The following is a 23177-nucleotide window of genomic DNA, read 5'->3' as shown; positions in this document are numbered from 1 at the left end:
ATATACTTGACATTCTTCTGGAACACTGTATGTAAAAATATAGTGTGTAATGGGCGATTTATTCATTTCTATAAAAGTTTAAAAATTTAGAAAATAAATCTTCTTCAGTGGTTCTGAACTATTTTTTTTTTTCAATCGGTAAAAAGCTGGCTACACATTTGCAATTTATGTTTCTTGTATGAAAGCAATTCATGTTTAGATAAAACTACGCTACTTTCTAGAATATTCGACTAGTGTTTTCTGATGCGCCTTCGAGCTAAGACGATGGGATCAAGTCTCCTCAGTCTCCCCTACTATTGATGTAGAACTACTAAATGTAAGTTCATTCATTCCTTGGTAGTATACTTTCGAATTTTTCTAATTTGATCTATCAATTACCATATATGAGCGAAAACATGAAATATCGATAATTTTCGGTATGATATTACTTGTAACATTAATCGTATTAACCACGAGATATCATATAAAGATCAGCATAACTGAACTCCGACTCGCATTGAGTAAGCACAATTCACAATCGGAGTAATTCTAGTGACAGTAACACATGTTCGCTATTCATGATAGAATTCCTGTGACGTAGCTAAACACATTGTGAAACTGTCCAGCGCATCAAATGTTTAGTCTAGCAATCAAAAAGACTATGTACTTACTTTCGTACATCGATTGTTGTTTCTCTGATTATACCTTTGAGATAATCAGAACAGATACAACCGTCTACTCCGGTTCGATTGTCACCCTGCGCGGGAGGCAGCCTGATGCTGATATCGTTTGTAGTCTGTAGCTACGTCGTTCGAACACCGAAGGCATCGTGCGCAGTATTGTATCAACCGCGCCAGCCAGTGGACGTCGTGCTATAATGCACCCTGTGTGATAAGTGCATAATAGTGGTAATAACGCGCGCACTCATAAGTCGGTTTATTGGGAGTGAGTTTTGAGCTACAGTAAGGCTAGAAGCATGGTGAATCTTAGAACAGGTGGGTGATTTTGAGAAGAGAAACTGAATGTGAACGGTTTGTATAGAAAGTAAGACTAATTGGTACAAAAAAATCCAAGCACCCAAAAGGATAATTCCTCAAGCTCGTAGGGGCGATTTCTTCGCCCTTGCCTTACTGATAAACCCGGTTTGCCGGTGCGTTAAACCTATTTCAAACGTTAAGCGAAGGGGGAAGAAATCGAGCCTTAGAGAACTTTTAAGCAACTTTAACTTAAAGTCGAACAAACAATGGTATGAAAATCGAAAACGAAAAAGTAGTTGTTTTTTCTTCACGTGCAATAGATCTTCACAAAAAAGAATCAGCAGTACTGTAATAATATTCTGCATAAGCTGAATAATTTCATAAAGATCTAACACACGGTGTGGACAAAAACACCGGTATTATAAGATCACATCGTTGGGGTAAATCGATTGCCGTGTACGCAGCTGACCTGCGTTTGATTCGGAATCCCGCACATAGGGTTAAAGATTTTTCTAAAAAGGTTTTTCTCACCCAAAATCACAATTTCCTAAAATAAACTAAAAGACTTAGTACACAAGTCCACAATGGACACTAAAAGAATAGTTCTAAACCAAAAATACAATAGCGAATGCTGCTCAAAACTATAACTATACCAATAGTCTGTGTAAAACAATTACAATCTTTTTTCAACTGTATTAGTGCTGACAAATCCAAAATACATCGCAGTTGGTGTGATTATTCTGGTTGCCATCCTCGCGGTTGCGATCGCAGTTCCTCTGGCAGTCAATTCAATCTCAAGTGAAAACGATGCCACGGAAGAAACATCCGGTCGTTCTGTGCTAGACGAGGTTCCTCTAATCGATGGGTAAACTCGATGGTTTCCTGTCCTCGAATCTCACAAAACACTAATTCCTCTACATTTTCCAGCCACAACGACCTACCGCACAATTTGTACCGCCTAGAGCACAACCGCATCAATTCGTTCAACTTGAACCGAAACCTAAAGGAAGACTCGAAATGGGGAGTATCCCCCAACAGTCACACGGACATCCCGCGCCTGCAGAAGGGAAAGGTCGGTGCCCAGTTTTGGGTAGCCTATGTCGAGTGCAACACGCAGTATCGGGATGCCGTTGAGCGAACGTTGGAACAGATCGATGTAATCAAGCGTATGATCGCAAGACATCCGGAGTTCTTTGAGTACGTTACGTCCGCTGATGGGATAATGCAAGCGTTTGAATTCAAGAAACTAGCATCTCTGATCGCAGTCGAAGGTGGCCACTCGATGGACTCCCGCCTATCAATGTTGCGCATTTACTATGAACTTGGTGTGCGCTATATGACCTTAACACACACGTGCAATACACCGTGGGCCGACGCCTCCCCGGTGGACGCCAATAGCACAGCTGTGCTGAAGAATGTCACCGAATGGGGGAAGAATGTGATCTGGGAAATGAACCGCCTTGGCATGCTGGTGGATATTTCCCATGTGAGCCACGGAGTAATGATAGATGTGTTGGAGCACACGAAAGCACCCGTTATTTTCAGCCACTCGGTATCGTATCACGTTAATCCTCACCATCGCAACGTACAGGACGATGTGCTGGAGCGGTTGATCGCGAACAATGGCATCATTATGGTGAACTTTTACCCGGGATTTATCGGCGGAGAAACGATCGATGATGTTGTTCGTAAGTTTTTTTATACCTTTCTCAAATTTTATTTCATATTGTACATGCACACATTTTGTTCGATTGAATTTTCAGCTGGTTCTGAGTTGGATGCACTTGAACATTAGACTGGTTCAATTTTTGACTTTTAGCTCCACCTGGCTCTACTAATTCCTTTTATGGCTATGTCTACGGACTCTCCAAAAATTTCAAAGTTTATATAGAAGTTTGTATGGAAAATCGGTTAACGTTGAAAATAAATTCATAAAAATCACCTCATCAATCAATTAATCAGAACACTATTTATTTCTAAAGGTATTCATCTACTGAACGCATCCGGGGAACCATGTAAGTTTATGAAAATTCGTTGAGGAAAGTTATTAACTAAAGAAGTAGCATGGCTTCAAAATAAGTGAATTTTATTATTAATCATAGCAACCCTACTTGAATAGTTCCATCGTTATACCAGTGTAAACTAGACTTGCCTCCCACCGCTCGCATAGGACAGATACAGCTATTCAAACAGGGTTGCTAGATTAATAATAAAATCCACTTGTTTTGATGTAATGCTGCTTCTTTAGTTAATAACTTTTTTCAACGAGTTTTTAGAAACTTGCAATGTTCCACGAATGTGTTCAGTAGAATAATACCTTTAGAAATATATAGTATACTGATTAATTGATTGAAGAGGTGATTTTTAAGAATTTATTTTCAATGTTAACCGATTTTCCATACAAACTCCCATATAAACTTTGAAATTTTTGGAGGTTCCGTAGACACAACCGATCGGTACCAAAATTTGCACAATTACTAAGGGCCATAAAAGGAATCAGTAGAGCCTGGTGGAGCTAAAAGTCAAAAATTGAACCAGTCTACTGTGCATATACCATTTTTCATTGAATAACCCCGGGGCAGTTGACTGCAATGATGTTGCATTTTAGAGCAGAAGAGAAGAGCGTGTGCCATTCCCAATTTTGCTCGAAAGTGTAACACCAGTGCAATATACTGCCCCGGTGTTATCCAATGAAAAACGACAATTCTTCCTTTAATCCGTCGACGTATAACGAATGTTTTGGACGATGGATGATATTTTATTTCCATTGAATTGAAACTTGCCAGTGAAGCATAAAAACAAACAGCAGGTAAATCAAACTCACAAGTAATAGGTATAAACACTCATAGTAATAGACTCGCGGATTTAAAAACCGCAAAACTGGCAACTAGAAAAACAAGCATGTTAAACTGGCATCACTCAAAAATGTGCAAGCTCGAACGTGCTCGACTGTATTCGATCATCTGTTTTTATGAAAATAATTTTTCAAGTGGCTCAATATATGAATCAAAAGAGAAGTTATATGTTTGATACTGAGCAACAAGAAATTGAGAAAAGAAAGAAAAAAATCCAATTTCTTCAGAAACACAAAGTTGATGAAAAAGAGCATAAGTAAAATACTTTTTGTGTAGTTATATTGAACAAAATAAATATCTTTCTAAATAACATTGTGAAATACTAATACGAACACGAAAAATGAAGCCTACTGTGAATAACAAAATATATTTTTTTAAATAAAATCGCAATACTTGTTCTGTTTGTTTGCATTGAATGACGTCATGCTCGTTTGGCTCCGGATTTTGACAGTTCGTTTGGCTCGATAAAAGTACCTTCGCTGGTCTATTACTATGAGTGTCTATAGTAATAGGGATCTTTAATTTGGAAAAATTGTGTCAGTTTTTCATATGAATTGATAGCGGGTGTCCTTACGAGTGCACTGATATCATTTTTAAACCGTAATTATTCTTTTCTGATTTTTAAATTTAAGAAAACCCAATTTAATTCAGCCAATAAACTGACAGTTGTCCTACTAAATGACGTATCTGCAAATATCTCGTTCGCCTCATTGTTAACCGGGACAGTACTCCACACAGCATGATCTGGTACTTTTGCAATCCGCTAGCAGCCTGCCACCCCAAATTTCGTCGGCAAACTATGGTGGATCTGATGAGGCAACCTATGGAGTCGTGCAAGTCGCATGGGTTTGGATGTGTTATTGTCCTAAAATGAAACAAGCTAAAAATGTTTTTTTCGATAGTTTCGGGCTTAAAAATAGAAAAAGGATTGAGATATTAACTCACGGCACCAATCTGCATCAGAAAATGCCTTAACCCACACACCCCTAAAGATCCCTATTCAAAGCACCTGCGAGTAAGCTTAAAGCTCTTTACCGCATTGGATAAGAAACTTTAGCATGTTTCTGAGTTTCAATCGTCCAAACTCGGTGTCGTCCAGGTAGAGACGGCCGAACATTGCGCTACTGCTGGGCAGTTTCCTATCAGATGATATGAGGATTCACAGGGATCATACGAAAATGACTCAGCGCGCTGAATAGTTGCCATGTGATAATTGAGTTTGCAGTGGCCGCTTAAAGTTCTGGTTAACATGCTGCCATGAAGATTCGAAAAATGTAGGAAATTTTTCAAAATCACTGGGTATGGTTGTCTTAGAAACGCCTTTGTTTGGCGAAACGTTTGTAGATTTCTCCAATCATTGCTATGCTCGGACGAAGCCCAGGACCATATTCTTCTCATATCCAACTTGTAAAAATTGACAGCCCATTCATTTCTGTAATATCGAAATTTCTGGGCACCCAAATACGGCAGATAGTGTGGACAATGCTTAGTTATTCAATTTGGGTTCGGCATGCGACCACTAGCTGGGACCGTGATGTGTCTGAGCTGAAGGCCTTGATTGCAGCCTGACTATCTGAGCAGATGTTTATAACTTTGTCGGACAAGCTTGAAGGGCCGAATAAACGCAAAGATTTCTGCTTAGAATACAGTGCAGTATCTACCTAGCGGGTGAGACTGTTCCAATCTCATTTCACAACAGTACACGAGACCAACACATCACACCTTTAGAGAACCGTCAGTGTAGCAGGCCACTTGCGTTTCTTCATATAGCCAGCCAACCACTCGTCTCGGGAGGGAATCTTCACATGGAATGTCCTGTAACGAAAATTAGTTGTGAGTGTAATATCGCTCAGAGCAAGAGTATCTTCACCCAATGCTTTGCTACTACAGTCGTGTACGATTGGTAGCATGATCAATATGGTTACTGTTTCAATAATCTGCAGTCTATATGCACATGATAGTGCATATAGACTCACGACTACTCCGACTGATAGTCGGAGTAGTCGTGAGAAATCCATCAGTCAACGCCATGAGCTCCCTTTGTAGATGGTTTAGCTTTGACACACAAGGCTTAGAGGTATGACAGAATTGGACGTACAATTTTCGTGTAAATCCAACAGATGTATTTGGATTTAAGACCCCAGGTTTTACCAAAAGTTCGTCTGCACTGTCCAAAGGCAATGCACGCTTTCTGAACTCATTGTCAGCTGACCAATTTAGTTTGAAATTCAATATAGCTCCAACGTATTTGACTTGATCTGCACATAGTAGCTCAGAATCCAAGAACTGCAAGGGACGAACCCCGGTTGTTATTCGCTTCTTCGTGAAAAAAACCATTCAAGTTTTGTTTAGGTTAACCGATAATTTAACTTGTCCATGTTGCATCAAACCAAAGATTGTTCCGATGCAATGTTCAGTACAAATTAGTATTTGGTAATCATCAGCAAACCCTCATCCAAGCTCATTGAGTTTCCTCAACAAACCGTCATCAACCAGATGCCATAGCAAAGGTTACAGAACGCCACCCTGAGGACAGCTGCAAATACTCAATTGCATTATCCCTACCTATCTCAGTGACGAGCAAAGAATGCGGTTACTAAGCATTGCGTTTATCCAACCCGAGATACACGCAGATACCCCATGACAGCGCGTTGCTTCCAGAATAGACCGGAAGGGCACATTGCCAAAAGCACCTTCCATATTTAGGAATACACCCAAGCTAGATTGCTTGAGCTAGAAGGCTTTTTCAATGTTGTAAATAGCATCGTGAAGCAGAGTGATCATGGATTTCCTCCACTGATATACAGTGGATATTAAAATAAACTAACGTTCCTGATGCAATGATCTTTTATTCCGTTTTTTAGAAAATAAAACCTGAGCTAATAGGCCTAAAGCTAAGAATAAAACTAACAGTTATTTCTCGTCTTGCTTTCGAATTATACCCGGGCTTGGGAGCAGAAGATGATCCAAATGCTGGCAGAGGTTTAAGGATCCAACTAAATCATTGTTAAGAAATTTTCGAAAAAAATGGAACGGAACTTCACAATTTAAAACCGAAGTTTGAATGAACTTTCACAAAAACAATTAAAAATTGTTATCTTCTTCAGGACAAAATCAGCCTAGAGGCCGTGTAGCACCCGAAGGGTTTAAGTATCTCAGTGAAGAATTGATTCACTGGGTTCCTGCTCCAATGTCGTAAAATGCGATTGAAAACAGGGGTCCTCAAGTCAAGGTGTTTCTCCTTGCAGAGGACTGAAAGGCTTATCTTATCTTAAAATACGTTTATTTAGGCCCAAATGCTGTAGCTTAACGAGGCCGATAATTCATTTTTTTTTTTATATTACATGTCACATGTTAGTGGGGGAAGGGAAAGCCGTATTTAGGGGCGGCTTGCTCCCCTCTTATGTTAGTAAAGGAAAAAGGTAGGAAGTGGGATACATATTGTGTAATTGACATCGTCGTTTGCTGATTGATCATTGTGGCGGATATGCACACTTTGTTGTAGTGTTGTAGTTTCCAGCCTGTAATCGCAGGGGCGAGGGGAGGGTCGATATTTCGGATAATTATTGGCACTCTATATCATCTGCATGTGCGGTATGTCATGATGTTCTGGATAGACGGTTATCAAGAAGAGTGTGCACCGAAGACTCGTGAAGCAATGCCATATTGTAGATACAGGGATAGGTTGGTGCGATTCTACTGTGAATGAGAGAGGGTAAAATGTATTAAACTTGGACATCAATGGTTTTCAAAAAGATATAGATAAGAAAAATATAGGGGTGGTCACGGCTTGCCAGGACGTCCCGGACTGGCACATAGGGTGATCTACCTCGGGCCCGAAGGGAATCTATTAGTTGGGACCTGGCAACACAGTACTCTGAGCACAGCCAAACAACATGCTCGATGTCGTGATAGCCGTTCTCACAAACACAATGATTATTTTCAGCAAGCCCTATACGACGGAGATGCGCGTCAAACGAGTAATGGTTGGACATGATCCTTGACATCGTACGAATAAAGTCCCGGTTCACATCCAACCCCTTAAACCAAGCATTCGTTGATACCTTCGGGATAATGGAATGTAGCCACCGTCCCAGATGCCCATTGCTCCATGAGGTTTGCCAACTATCGAGCGTCCTCTGACGAGAGATACTGAAAAATTCGTTGAAGCAAATTGGTCTTTCGTAAGTGTCGCCTTCTAATGCGCCCACCTTGGCTAAAGAGTCCGCCTTCTCATTGCCCGCAATAGAACAATGTGACGGGACCCAAACCAAGGTAATCTGGTAAGATTTTTCAGATAAAGCACTCAGATATTCCCGTATTTTCCCCAGGAAATACGGTGAGTGCTTTCCAGGCTTCGCCGCACGGATGGCCTCAATGGAGCTGAGACTATCCGAAACGATGAAGTAATGGTCTGAGGGCAGGGTGTCAATGATCCCGAGAGTATACTGAATGGCAGCTAATTCTGCGACGTAAATTGAAGCAGGATCATTGAGTTTGAATGAGGCAGCAAGATTTTCGTTGAAGATACCGAAGCCTGTGGACCCGTCGAGAATTGATCCGTCAGTGTAGAACATTTTGGCGCAGTCGACTTGATGGTATTTGTTATAGAAAATATTTGGGACCACTTGTGGGCGAATATGATCCGGAATTCCACAAATCTCTTCCTTCATGGATGTATCGAAAAATACAGTTGGATCAGAAGTATCTAAGAGATGAGCACGGTTGACGTTATATGTAGATGAATTGATGTTCTGTGCCATGTAATCGAAGTACAAGGACATGAATCGGGTCTGAGAATTAAGCTCGACAAGCCTTTCGCAATTTGCAATCACCAATGGGTTCAGAATATCGCATCGAATGAGCAATCGATATGAGAGGTCCCAGAATCGATTTTTCAGCGGAAGAACGCCCGCCAGCACTTCGAGACTCATCGTATGGGTCGAGTGCATGCAACCCAAGGCAATACGCAAGCAACGATACTGGATTCGCTCCAGTTTGATGAAGTGTATGTTCGCAGCGGAGCGAAAGCAGAAACATCCGTACTCCAACACTGATAATATCGTTGTTTGGTACAACCTGATTAGGTCTCCTGGATGGGCACCCCACCATGTTCCAGTTATTGTACGGAAAAAGTTGATCCTTTGTTGGCACTTCTGTTTCAGATACCTAATGTGACATCCCCAGGTACCTTTAGAGTCGAACCATACCCCGAGATATTTGAATGTTGAAGCCTGAGCAATAGTTTGATCCATTAATTGAAGCTGTAGTTGCGCTGGTTCACGCTTTCTAGAAAATACGACTAGCTCAGTTTTCTCCGTGGAGAACTCGATACCCAGTTGGAGAGCCCATGCAGACAAATTGTCCAAGGTATCTTGCAGTGGTCCTTGCAAGTCGACGGCTTTAGGACCTGTAATAGAGACCACACCGTCATCTGCAAGCTGCCTTAGCGTGCAGGAATTGACAAGACATTCGTCAATGTCATTCACGTAAAAATTGTAGAGGAGAGGGCTTAGACATGAGCCCTGGGGAAGGCCCATGTAGCTAAATCGTGATGTCGATAAATCGCCATGCGAGAAATGCATTTGTTTTTCAGACAACAGGTTTAGCAAAAAGTTATTTAAAATTGGCGAAAGACCATGCTGGTGCAACTTCTCATAAAGTATGTTGATCGAAACTGAATCGAAAGCCCCCTTAATATCCAAGAATACTGATGCCATCTGCTCTTTGTTAGCATATGCCATTTGAATTTCTGTTGAGAGCAACGCAAGGCAATCGTTCGTCCCTTTGCCTTTGCGGAAGCCAAATTGTGTATCTGACAGTAAGCCATTTGTTTCGACCCAATTGTCGAGCCGAAACAGGATCATTTTCTCGAACAACTTCCGGATACAGGACAGCATTGCAATCGGACGATACGAATTGTGGTTGGAGGCTGGTTTTCCTGGTTTTTGGATGGCGATGACCCTCACCTGTCTCCAGTCATGTGGGACAATGTTACCCTCAAGAAACCTATTAAATAAATTCAACAAGCGTCTTTTGGCAGAGTCTGGCAGATTCTTCAATAAGTTGAATTTAATTCTATCTGGCCCCGGGGCTTTATTGTTACATGATAAGAGAGCAAGTGAGAACTCCACCATCGTAAACGGTGTTTCGTTCGCGGTATTGTAAGGCGACGCGGCGCGGTAGATTTTCTGTGCCGGGGCGGAATCCGGACAAACCTTCTTGGCGAAATCGAATATCCAACGGTTTGAATATTCCACGCTCTCGTTAGTACTGTTTCGGTTTCGCATACGTCGGGCCGTGCCCCAAAGAGTGCTCATCGATGTTTCTCTTGTTAACCCGTCGACAAACCGGCGCCAGTAACTGCGTTTCTTAGCTTTCATTAAATTTTTCATTCGCTTTTCTAATATCGCGTACACTCGATAACTAGCAACTAACCCGTCGTTCCGGAAGGTTTTATACGCGGCAGCTTTCTCCGCGTACACGTCTGAGCACTCTTTGTCCCACCACGGGTTGGGAGAACGTTTTTGGGTGTTCACGTCGGGTACTCGTTTCGTCTGAGTTTGAATCGCGCTATCGAGAATCGAGTTGGACAAAAACTTATATTCTTCCTCCGGGGGAAGTATCTGTGTTGAATCGATAGTTTTGGATATCTCAGCAGCGTAGCTCTTCCAATCAATGTTTCGTGTGAGGTCATAGGGAACATTGATTGGTGTCGATGGTCTTGAACCAGTGGTGATTGCAATTACAATTGGTAAGTGGTCACTACCGTGGGGATCAGATATTACCTTCCACTTGCAATCTAACCGTAGTGATGTCGAGCATAAAGATATGTCCAGTGCACTTGCTTGCGCAGGTGGTCTAGGAATTCGTGTCATTTCCCCTGTGTTCAGAATTGTCATATTGAAGTTGTCACAAAGGTCTTGAATTGTCGAAGATCGATTATCGTCGTATAGACAGCCCCACCCCGTACCGTGAGAGTTAAAGTCTCCAAGAAGCAGGCGGGGCGAGGGAAGGTGTTCAATCACGTTGGAGAATCTTCGATATCCCATCATGGCCCGAGGAGGAATGTAAATAGAAGCAATGCAAAGATCTTTGCCTTTGATTGTTGTTTGACAAGCGACAACTTCAATGCCTGGCGTCGAAGGGAGGTTGATTCGATTGAAGGAGTAGCACTTTTTGATCCCTAAAAGTACCCCCCCATATGAGTCTTCTCGATCCAAGCGGATAATGTTAAAATCGTGGAAGTTGAGGTTTATATTAGAAGTTAGCCATGTTTCACATAGGGAAAATGCATCACAATGATTGTAATTTAGCAAGTGTTTTAATGAATCAATTTTGGGGATAATACTTCTGCAGTTCCACTGTAAAACAGTGATCAGATCCCTGATTCCGTCTAATAAGTTAGCCATCGAAGGATACGATCGCTGTAAGGAGGGGCCATTGTTCAGTCAACTGTTTTAAAAATGTTCTTACTGTTGGTAGAATAGCAACCAGCAAGCTTTTCATAGGATCGGTAATGTTGAAAGCTGTGAATATCCAGTCCACAATGTCAGAAAATTTAAGGAATCCCGTTTTAGGTTGAGTTTCTGACTGTAAAATTGGAGCACTTGGGATTTTTGGTGCCCCGGGGAGTGCTGGGAACTCCTGGTTGTATCTCAATTTCCCAAAACCAGGAGGTATTATCTTCGGATTTGTACCAGCACTTCCAGTTGATGAATTATTTTTATTTTGTACCCTTGTTTGGGACAACCTAGGACCCTTACGAGGAAGTTCAGGTGAGTTTTGATTAGGTCTTTTCCTAGAGTTTCCAAGCGGAGCCAAAGAATGCCCCTCGCAAGGGTCGTTAGAGGCGTTATCGTCAGTTGGCAAGAGAGCGAATGGGTTTTCGGAGATAAGTGGAACAGCTCTTTTAAGCATTTCTGCGTAAGAGCGTCTGGAGCGATCTTTGGCGGATCGCTTCAGTTTATCCGCGCGAAGTTTGTACGTTGGGCATGTCAAAAGTGCATGCGGATTCTCCCCACAGTAAACACACTTCTCAGCGGGCCTACTGCAAGTATCATCCGCATGGCGTTCCCCACATTTACCGCACCGTTGCTTGTTGCTACAGTAGGTGGCCGTGTGACCTAGCTGCTTGCAATTGGAACAATTCATGACCCGCGGTACAAACAGGCGTACAGGTAGACGAGCTCCTCCCACTTCAACGTAGCTCGGAAGTGCAGATCCGGCGAAGGTTACGCGAAACGAGTCTGATGGATAGTAATTACCATCTTCGATGGACTTTGAGTGCAATTGCTTGCACTCCAAAATCTTAACTGATTGAAGGTTAGGGTCCTTAAAGCGGCCAGCCCCATCATTCATCAGATCATCGACAGTTAGACCCGCATCACTTACCACACCGTCGATCTCCACATCACGAGAAGGGATGTAGACGCGATACTCCAGCGTAAAGAGGCTATTGCTAACGATATCATTGGCCTGTTTCAAGTCAGTAACGACTACGCGCAGTTTATCTGACTGAACCTTTTTAATCTCGGTTACGGCCGAGTAACGTTTTGTCAGCTCCCGTGCAACAGTTATGCTGTTTAACGGTTTATTTTTGGGCCGAAAGTATACCACCCAAGGACCAGCGGATCCATCCTGGTAAACCTTGACTCGGGGGGGCTGTGAGACATTGGGGGAAAGTGGGGGAAGTGGATCGACCATAACATTATCTGTCTCAGTATCAGATATACGTTCTTCTTCATAATATTCCTCTTCGGAGGGTGATCCTTCTGTTTGTTCCATTTTGTTGCGGGAGCAACACGCTCGACCGCACTGTTTAACTTAAATCAAAATAAAAAATCAAAAGCAATAAAAAGAAAAAAATCGATAAGAAAAGTAAAAAACGAAAAACTTCACCAGTTGGTTCCTGACGAGCTGGTAGGTGAATTGATCCTTCGTTTCTTTTATCCGTCACCCGCGTGACCTTCACACAGTAGAGCTGATATAGCTCGTCTAAACAAAGCCGTCTTTCAGGCAAGAAAAATGTTTAATAACGCACTTCACTGCACTACTTTAACTGATATCGCAGGTAACAATTATCACTCGCGGGACTGTTTATTAGTAATGCTTTACTGCAGCCTCTGCCACAGCAAGCACCTTCGTACCACCGAAAAAACTAAACCACACCGGAGAGAACAAAAAGCACTTGTTTCCCGGTACAAAGTTGGGTTACGAATGACTGAAAGGCTGGCAGGACCAAATATGCCAATAACGCACGGAGTCTCGTCTTATTCTTGCTGTGTTACGCGATTCTCTGACACAGTGGACGTTGTTACATTATCTTTCTACAGCCTCGGCGACAACTTGCCTCACCTGGGCCGACTGCTCATAAAATCAAAACCTACACGTGGCAACATCAGACCCCTTTATTCATCTCTCTTCACACAATCCTCTATTTCCTCTGACTTCTTCTATCCTGCTGCTTTGCTCTTCCGGCCCACTGATTCTATTCACTTCTTGAAAGCTAGTACTCACGGCCCCGCCATACCGCTGCGGCATCCCACGACATAAATCGTGTGTCTCGCTACCTTCAGTTCCATCCGGCGTGCCCTCGTTAGTGCTGACAAAATCCCCTTGAGCTCGACCGTGGGACCTATTGCGTCACGGTCTCCTATAAACCGCTTGTGCTCTGGCTGCTCACCTGCGTCCAGGTACGCAGCTGCGGTAACCACATTCCTGCGAATTGTTCCTGTTCGACCGACGCCTTGATGGAACTTCTGCTGAGCCGGTAGCTGAGTCCCGATGCTTGAAGTAGGACACTTTAAGTGACGGAAAAGGAGGCCAACGATATACCACGTGTCGTCATAAAATCTATAATCGCTGTGATTTACTCACTTCTCTTGGAAGGCGTTTTCCGTTTCGTGTTTGCTAGGCTGGTTAAAATCGTATCGCTTTCCGTTCGCAGATCACCGCAGATACTGATGCCTTCAGGATTCCTATCTGGTGGAGAAGTGCATGGCTTTACGTATATGTTCTAATTAGTGCCGTTCAACATACCTTCCCGGTGCAATCCGGTACGATTTCGTGTGGTCCGGAATCAACAGAGCTGGTATGAACAAACGTCTTGTTCCTGCTTGTACGCTGCGAAGAAAAAGGCAATTAGCGTCGAAACGATTGATTCATGCCCTCTTGCTTACCTTGGGTTTTGACGGGATTCTTCCTCGTTTGACTGTCGGACTCGTGCGACCCTTCCAAAGCAAAATCGTTTTTTTATGTGTGCGTTCTGTCTTTGCAGCTAACAGGTTGAATGGATATAGTTATTACAGAAAGTTTGTTGATGATGTTTCACTTTCAAGCTGACAGGTGGCCCTTGTGGTGGATCAATACACGCTTAACTTTAACTTAGTGTAATGTGTGTGTTGAAGATGTTCAAAGTGAGTTAACATTTAATCAAACAATTTAACTGCTACAACGTTTATTTCTTCGCAAATTGTGGGATTCAAATGATGGTTATGTCCCTAATACCCATTTCGGGGTTCGCTATAGGCAATTATAAGTCAACGTGTTTGGTATTTTCTAGTTGTTGTAACTCCGTCTTCGTAGCTTTCAACAAAAATGGCATGACAAATCTACGTGAAATGCCTCGTGCGTATACTTGCGAATAGTGCTATTGACACATTTCTTATATCGTACATGGCATTTTCCGAAGATTGATTCTCCAAGTGACTTCGATAGCACGCAACGAGAAGTCGGACAACAAAAACTCGAGAAACCCCGTAGTCGCCAAGTGTGTCACGAAGAAACTGTGAACGGCATCGTGAACGATGCAAAACAAGCTGCAGAAAGGGCCCCGAATCATCAGTATGTGCAGTATGTTCACCAGCGAGGTAAGCGTGGCCTAAGAAAGTGGGAAATGTGCAAGTGAAATCAGATTCGGTTTTACTTGAAGGTCAAACAGGGAGTAAGGGGGAGGGTCTTTTCTTGGCAATAGTTCGCGATCGCAAGCCTTCCCTGGGAAGTGTAGATAAGGGCCTCATGAGTTCTGGGAGAAACAACTCCGCCAGGTACAATGGTATGCTCTCGAGCCCTAATCATCTCTAACTCTATAATTCTCGATCTCCAAGCCCGCATTCAAGCTCTACCAAACAACTCTCTCCTGCGTTTACCGTTCCGGAGAACCAAAATCTGTATTACACAGGACTGTTCTTGAACTCAGCATGTTTCACCAATGGTGCTACCACATTCGACTTTCACTTGAGAAAACCTCTTGAAGCTAATTCTTAATCAATTCTCGATCATCTAAAGATTGGGATAAAGGGGCCCGTTGTTGCATACAGGTACAGATACTTTAAATTTAGCTATAATCCGCTTATTTTCCGACGACCACAGACGGTGATCAATGCATTCTTGGGACCGAAGGATGCATGGAATTTGTCAAGGTTAATTTATCTCATGTTTGACAACCGAAACAATAATTCATTGTTAATTCTTCGTGTGCATTCTTAACATAAAACTTTGGTATAAGTCAATCTCCATCTACGGAACGAAACGTCAACGGCACATCCTCGTTCATGCATTCGTAGGTTATGAGTCGAAATTATCTGCTCTTTTTTAGGAGTCATCCAAGTCGTACTTAACAGTTAAAACGGAAGACATTTTTATTTGGGTATATGTCCCAGTTTTTGATATCAATCTCTTTTTTCATACAGACCACCTAAACTACATCAAATCCGTCACCGGTCCCGACCACATCGGCATCGGCGGAGACTTCGACGGCGTTGAGAAAACTCCCGAAGGTCTCGAAGATGTCTCCAAATATCCGGACCTCTTCGATATGCTCGCGGAAGGTGCCTACAGAAATGGAACAACCTTCGAAGCTTGGTCCCGGGAAGATTTGCGGAAACTTGCCGGATTGAATTTACTCCGCGTGTTCCGGGCGGTAGAAAAGGTTCGAGACGCCATGTGGATCTACCCACCGTTTGAGGATTTAATACCCTATCAGGAGTTTGTTGACGCCGGCGTTGAAAACCAACCGTGTATGAGCGATATTGATATTCATAAAACGTAGGAGGGTCATCGCAGATAATTAAATGTGTAATTGACACTGGTTGTCTCGGGACCTGTTTGTATTATACATAGTATAATAAAGAAAATAACTTTAAGTTAGAAGGTATGCGTCACTGATTCAATTTCCATTAAATCTGCACAGATTTCGTCGATGCGGGTACCGATTTTTTTAGCAACTTCCAGCTTTTCATTGGCAGGTAAACTCAGGAAGGTCCATATCAGATCTCCATCCACAATACAACGCGCAGGGTTTATCGACTTACGGACTGTTTTAATAGTTCGATAAGCTTTGGGATTCAACCCGCACAGGTGAGGACTGTGCGTCATCAGAACGTTCTGCAACATGAACAATCGTCGATAGGTTTTCTCCGGCAAAGGTAGAACGAACCCGACACCACCGTCTAGAGTGGCGAAATAGGTCGTGTGCTTAAAATCGTAGTTTAAATTCCGCTTTGATGCATCACTCTCGTGATAATCGCACTGAACACGGAACATGGTGTTGATATTTTGACCCACATGATAATCACACTTCCGCAGCAGACGTTGTCCACCGATCGACTCACGGGACTCCGGCTGGTACATGTAAGTGATTATGTTGCATTGTTCATCGGTGACCAGAAAACCTAGATTATTATTATCGACGATGTACTCGATCTGGTATACGTTCAGTGGTTGATAGTCACGTGAAACCAGCGACAGGGTGCGGTACTCCTCTTGGAATCGAATTAGACTGATGGATTTGTACACGTCCGCTACCAGAATTAATGACTTAATCGATATCATTTGGTGCACGTAGATGTGAGTATCGATGAAAGCCACTCCAACCAGATCATCGTCCTTCAGCTGCCACAGGTAGACCTTCTGACCGACGGCACCCACTAGGAAGCCCGCCACGTGTGTTAGGGCGGAAACGGGACCTTTCTGTTCTTTTACGATGACTTCCTTGAGCTTGTATCTTGAATAAAGGAAGAAAGACAAAGTTATTTCTGATGGGAATTGTCATTCTATTTCACAAAACAACACTTACTTGGTCAAAGGTTTTCCCGGTTCCGGTACGACCTCGATGATGTCGTACAGCAGCAACCTTCCGCGGGATGTGATATCTTCACTGTAGTTGTAATTGGTTCCAACGGCAATGTACTCTTTTAAACCGGATCGTGCTCCCTCAAAGGGAAGGCTGACATTCTTGAGAGAGATTACATGTTCCCATTCTTCTAGATTTATTGATGTTTCCGGAACTATTTCCCAGGCCGAAGGTGTAACCAATACCACCGAAAAAATGTGACCCATAGGATACAGAAACCGCTCGCCTTTGTTTTCCTCGGTAAGCTCTTTGTCCTCGCCATTAAATCGATAATATTTGCTGCAGACATCCTCCGTGTCCATTACGATGCAGTACACTTTATTCTCCTTGTGGTACACGATCTGTTTGGGAGAGCTGCGTAGAGGGATTTTTCTGACTGGCCAGATGGAGTCGTATGAAAGATACCCTGGAAAGACGGCAATTTTCAATTCGTAATGTTGGTCGAAGTACAGAAACCCATTTGGACAATTGACGTTGTTAAAAGAAGCAAATCCTCTCATAACTGATTTGGCGTACATCCGATGACTTCTCAGTTCTCCACGAGATGTCAAAAATATGAAATACGGCTTCTCGCCACAGACAGCTACTCCACTGTACCCGGAAACGTTAGTAAAATGACGAATCATCGAAACGTTTTCGTACAAAATTTTAGTCGACTCCTCGTCTTGTTTTTCGCCTTCCTGATCAGTTGGTGCGCTTTGACGAAGGTTGGTATGGAAAATTGGACATGTCACGTCGCAAGGCACTCGTTTGAAGCGCAGTTTCAAATGCCCCTTCGAGTACCGGAACACCCGATAGACGAGCAGGTCGTTTTCCAAGCGAATAAAAAGCATTGGTCTTGATCCGTAGTGACCCAATGGTACCATTAGAATTTCTTTCGGCAGTAGATTGGCGTTAAATCCATATGGACTGGTAAAACTACCAGGTATTACATCGGGATCCGCTCCTGATTGACCAACGAGCGGAACAAACTCCATAGAATCCGAAAGCACTTTATTCCCATTGCCAACGTTTGTGATCAGATAAACAAGCTTCAAATCGGGCATAGAATAAATCTCCAAGTTTCCATTGTCCCGGACGGCAAACAACCAGTAGGTTAATTTAACCTGTTGCATAAATTTTCGCCAAAAATCCGGGTTCTTTTTCTTCGTTTCTATTGCCATATCCGCCATTGAAGTGACCTTGAACGAGCGACCAGTTTCGCCGTAGAGTAAGTCTTCCTCATCTTCAATTTTCATGTGCGGTTCAGGCTTCATGTATCCAAATCCGCTTGAATAGGAAGCTGCACTTACTTTCGACACATCGTAGTAATCTTCATACTTGGTAGTAAACATACCAGAAACATCCTTATACACGCTAATAGCGAGTACGGGCGGAGTTGTACTAATTGTGTTTTTGTTGACTGCCAATCGTGGAGTTCCTTTACCCTCTCGCAGCGCTAGGGTAATTACTCGGCCTTCCGACGATCTCACGCATACGTACGGGTCGGCTATCGAAACCGCGGCAAGCGGACATCCCAAATCAATCGGAATGTTCTGCAGTAATCGAGTACCTTGCAACAAGCGAATTGATTTTGTAGTCACTTGCACTATGAATCGATTCGCTCCAATATTTCCCACATGAATCGTTGGAACATTGGTCGCAAATCCCGTGTTTTCTATCTCGTTAATTTCGTCTCCCGTTTGCAGAACCATAGTTCCCGCTTCTTGTGACAAAATCATAAACGTATGCATATCGTCACCTTTATCTCCCACGACGGTCCACACGTCCAAACATCCGGACAAACCGAAACTGGTAATAACCTGGGGCTTTATCGAATTTTGCAGCACACAAAGCGCTCCATTTTTGCCATGTCCGCTACTTGTCACAATCTCCAAATCCAGCTTGTTCGGTACATAAAGTATATCTTTGTTTTCTTCTTGTTCCTCCTCAGTTGCCCGCTCCCCAACAGCCATGTGAGCGATTGGGCCAATGTTTAAAATACTATCACACACCTCAAAGATGTAACTCGTCAACTGCACGGAGGTTTTCTGTCCCGTACCATACACTTCCAGTTCTTCCTGCTCCAACCGCTGCCGCTTCGGTTCTTTCTCCGTAACTTCGTTATCCTCAATAGTAATCACCATACTTTCGTCTTTCTCTTTAAATCGCAGCAGAAGCGAATTACCCAACCGTGAACCCAGGAACAGATACTCCTCTTCGACGACGCAGATCTGCAACGAAATGTTTCGTAGTAATCTTGTCAAAACAGTTTCATCGATTGCACACTTACGCAGCTTGTCAACACACTGGCGGCCGCTTTGCTAAAATGAAAACTGCGAACGCTACGCATCGAATCTGCACACATCGTTAGCACGTACAGTTCACCGCCCTTTAGTGAAAGTACGAGTTTTTCGGGTTCGATGAAACAAACCTGTGCTCCATCCAGACTGATACGGACACCATCCTGTGGCTCTATGAATTTAAATTATTATTAAATTTTCGGTCAGATACCGAGTAATGTCAGCTTACTTAACGGAAAATTTGTACAATGGTCAGCAATACTGTTCAGACTAACACCATAAGGCGGGACGCTCTGATTGAGATAAATCAACGCATTGACACTCAGGATTAAACAACCTCCAATTGGTTTACTGATGGCAATCGATTGCAAACAATCAAACGGCAAACTGTTCACCGTCCAAATGACCGGATGTACTCTCTGTTGAATGTTCAGTGACAGAGCAACCATCATGCAGGTGTCCGACCGAACTGCAATACGACTGTAAATAATAATAGTTAAAGCTTAAACTGATCCCTAAACAAACTAATCCTCGTCTACATACCCAGGAAAAGTTTTCACCGGCTCGTACAAAATCAACAACGTCGGTTCATAATACCCATGCAGGAACTGAATATCGATCACATTGTCAATCCTTTCCTCCGACTCCTTCAACTCAATCACATACGAAGCAAGAATCGGTGTCTTTGCAATCAGCTGCATCGCAGGCTTTTTCATCGGCTTCACATCCTGCACTTCGATCTCATCCAGCGAACTATCCTTTCGAAACGGTAGCACCACTAGCTTCCGTCCATAGACCAACATTACGGCGCAACGATTATCCGGATCGACGCGAACGATCGGCGTATGATAGTTACCCGTCCATCCCCCTTTGATATCCTCCTCCTCGAAGTAATGCAACGACAGCGTCTTCAGTTCAAAGTTATCCGGATCGAACTGAACGACCGAAAGTTTAGCATCTTTAAAGCTGATCAATAAGGCGTCTCGCTGCGATCCAGCCAGCGACACCGATTGCATGGACATCATGTTGCCAAATAGCGTGTACGTGGCCATACATTCCAGCTTCATGTTCGGTGGGCGAACAGCTGAAAGAATTTGTTTTCGGTCAATGAACAAACTAGTAACACACGAGATACTCACTGGTAAACTTATCCCTGGTACTTGGATCGGCATCCGGAATCAACCGGTAGACCTTGAGGATGTTAGCCCCTCCAGTCACGAGCGATTTCTCATTGTTGTTAAAGAAATGGCAAGTGAGGGAAAACTCCACCGCAGTTGCTTCGTGGGTTTGCTTGCAGATGGAGAACATTTTGCGCTACTATGCAATGTTTTCGTCCAACGATTCTGTGTTGTTTTGATAGCGCACTCAATTCCAATACGAAACAAGCGGTAGTTTATGCGAACATTTTCACGAAATTACTATTTTAAGTGTCTAGTAACAAAAGTAAACAGATTCGTGTCGGCGAGAAAATGATAATGGAAGCGAAACGCGGAAACTGTCAACCGATATTTTGACAGTTTGGAGCATTAGTGAAATATTTCAGCTAACGGGGGAAAAGACACTTGCTGTGATACAGTGCCGATTAATGTTGCCAGATATGCCGATTTATCGATATGAATTCCGATTTTGTTTTCTATACACTTCAAGAAACATGATCGTAAATAGTATTATATCAAGGTTAAATGAAAACTAATACAGTCGTGATTCGCTGGTTGGAACTTTTTAACTTTAGTTGGACCATTGTCCAACTAAAAAGCATCTGAATGTCAAAATCTCATGTAAAATTGACTTTGACAATCTATTTAACAATCTTTTACACTAATGATGTCTTCTTTGGAGAGCTTTTGATATTTGTCAGTCGGTCCAGCTAGCGAAAAAAATTCGTCAGTTGGGCATAGGTTGTACCCCAACCAACGAATCATGACTGTATACCACACTTGAGCCCAAATGAATATAGTAGAACAAGCGTCTTTATTAAATTGAAAATATTAAGTTTTTTACCATACCATAGTAATATGTACAATGTACATTGTACATTGTCTTTTTAAATTTTTCTGAGTAGAAATAGTATTTCTTATGTTAATGTTAATAAATTACATTGCATTATTATTTTTTTTTCGTGTTTACAACCTTTGTAGGTAAAAAATGTGAAAAAAAATATTTTGTTAAAGAATTTAAAATTTTGCGAAATATTTTTCCATAAAGCTCGTGTCGGACTATTGCCAATGAAATAACAATAATAGAATCATCGCATTCTTTAAGTCTCAATCACTCGAACCGGAGAAAGCTTACCACAAAGTCGGGTGCAATCGTATTGCGAAGTCGCGGTTACGGGAAGTTCAAAGTAAAGATTGTACATACATAAATACTTTAAATTTCAAATTTGTAAGAAGAAAAATTGAGAAACGAAATAAAAAACACCGCTTTAAAATATCTTGAGTGGTTTCTTTGCAATCCATCCTGGAAACTCGCTCGTTGGTTTATTGAAAAGAGAAAAAGTTCATTCCCGATCATTTATCTCACAAGCAAGATGAGTTGAACTATCTATTGGCAATTTTACGTTGAAACCGCTCACAGATAGCGCTGGAAGCTAAGTGTTGCTGATTTGATTCTGTTCTGTCATAATGCATATATTTTCTGTAAACATTGGTAAAAAAATAACTTTTAAACACCAAATCACCGATAAATTTGTTGATAATTATTTATGAAAATGAAGGAAAACCATCATTTTATAAGATGATGAGTAAATATCTTGCGAAAAGGGTGTAAAACATAGGTTTCTAATATTATTCGCAGAGCTATATGTGTGCTGTTCCGAAATGTAATTTGTTGAGCACCGTAGCCGCCGCAACATCATTTCCTGTTCCTCCTAAGTTAAGCTAAACCTTCATGAGATGGTGTAAATTCATGAAACTCTCCAGATCACGCGAGGAAAGAATATAATATTATCCGGCTAATAGGAAAGTGTCAGCTTTGTATCATACACAACCGATCCTTCTCTCTGACAGTCTTCACTGAATCTCCTACGTGGTCAAAATATGAAAGAGTTTGACATTGGTACTGATTGGGTCTCGGTTTTGAGCTGGAACTTTATTTATGCAACAATTTTTTATAACCAAAATAATACCCCCATTACATTTCGAAGAAATGTATGAGCCAAATAGTTGCAAATGGCTTTAATTTCAGATTAATTGCAAATAAAACAAAATTTCTTACTCGTTTCATTCATAGTTTGGCAGTGGTAAGCTTTTTCCGAGAAGAAAATGAAGTTTTTGTTGTAAGCTACGACTACTCACTTGCGGGTGAAAAAAAGCTAACTGTATTACTTTGCCAGTTCATGAGCTGAATCATAGGTGTCGGATGACTAATTTTGGTTTTGCTGCAAATCGCCAATAGGCAACATGATAATCGTTAGTATGCAATCTACGAATGGCACCGTGCTTCGCAACTCAACGCAATCCATCCTGGAAAAACGCTCAAAATTCGTGTTTGCAACTCCTCTCCTTAACAGATCTACCGGAACATTATTTTCGGTATAGACATGCTAATCGTACACAAAAAAAATTATGTAATATTATTTGTTTAAATCTGTGATTTTTTGAACGACCTAAAATTTACTGTTTTTGTTTCCGCAAGTCCGTACATAAAGTGTCTGTAATAATGACTAAATTTACAGTCACAAAATGATACGACGAAATTTAAACTTCAAAGGGACCATTCATAAATTACGTAACGCTTTTAGAGGGGAGGGGTTTCGACAAGTTGTGACAAGTGGGGAAGGAGGAGTAAGCTAGAACGTTACGTAACATGTTTTCACCGAGGAAAATTTTTTTTAAAGGAATTTGTTACGTAATAAGGGCGGGGGAAATGAGAAATTTGTGACAATTTGTTACATGGGGAGAGGGGTAGTCCATTTTGGGCAATTTTTGCGTTACGTAATTTATGAATG

General features: G+C 42.1%; 2 protein-coding genes and 1 long non-coding RNA gene across 3 annotated transcripts; 1 reads left to right on the top strand and 2 right to left on the bottom strand.

The window, feature by feature from the left end:
* Window positions 1–770: 770 nt before the first annotated feature.
* On the top strand, window positions 771–15929 carry LOC131688733 (dipeptidase 1-like). The gene is made up of 4 exons (XM_058973213.1): window positions 771–974; window positions 1656–1821; window positions 1884–2644; window positions 15505–15929. Exons 1-4 carry the CDS (start codon window positions 956–958, stop codon window positions 15861–15863), a joined length of 1305 nt encoding a protein of 434 aa, XP_058829196.1. The 5' UTR covers window positions 771–955; the 3' UTR covers window positions 15864–15929.
* On the bottom strand, window positions 13041–14153 carry LOC131688734 (uncharacterized). The gene is made up of 3 exons (XR_009305294.1): window positions 13993–14153; window positions 13853–13936; window positions 13041–13795 (listed from the first exon to the last, which is right to left on the bottom strand). It is a non-coding gene; the product is annotated as an uncharacterized LOC131688734 (long non-coding RNA).
* On the bottom strand, window positions 15894–21011 carry LOC131688732 (cleavage and polyadenylation specificity factor subunit 1). The gene is made up of 6 exons (XM_058973212.1): window positions 20368–21011; window positions 19772–20312; window positions 19458–19708; window positions 19219–19400; window positions 16890–19159; window positions 15894–16817 (listed from the first exon to the last, which is right to left on the bottom strand). The coding sequence occupies exons 1-6, from the start codon at window positions 20534–20536 to the stop codon at window positions 15959–15961; spliced, it is 4272 nt and encodes a 1423-aa protein (XP_058829195.1). The 5' UTR covers window positions 20537–21011; the 3' UTR covers window positions 15894–15958.
* Between the last annotated feature and the right edge of the window lie 2166 nt (window positions 21012–23177).

The sequence above is a fragment of the Topomyia yanbarensis genome, chromosome 3 (genome assembly GCF_030247195.1).
Source record: "Topomyia yanbarensis strain Yona2022 chromosome 3, ASM3024719v1, whole genome shotgun sequence".
Taxonomy (NCBI): domain Eukaryota; kingdom Metazoa; phylum Arthropoda; class Insecta; order Diptera; family Culicidae; genus Topomyia; species Topomyia yanbarensis.
This window is presented reverse-complemented; position numbering and strand designations above follow the sequence as displayed.

Coding starts and splice junctions, on each gene's coding strand:
- LOC131688733 (XM_058973213.1), top strand. Junction 1,822..1,883: donor GAGGTTCCTCTAATCGATGG/GTAAACTCGATG, acceptor TACATTTTCCAG/CCACAACGACCTACCGCACA. Junction 2,645..15,504: donor AACGATCGATGATGTTGTTC/GTAAGTTTTTTT, acceptor TTTTTCATACAG/ACCACCTAAACTACATCAAA.
- LOC131688732 (XM_058973212.1), bottom strand. CDS start 20,536: ATGTTCTCCATCTGCAAGCAAACCCACGAAGCAACTGCGGTGGAGTTT. Junction 19,709..19,771: donor CCGGTGAAAACTTTTCCTGG/GTATGTAGACGA, acceptor TATTATTTACAG/TCGTATTGCAGTTCGGTCGG. Junction 19,401..19,457: donor TTGTACAAATTTTCCGTTAA/GTAAGCTGACAT, acceptor TTAAATTCATAG/AGCCACAGGATGGTGTCCGT.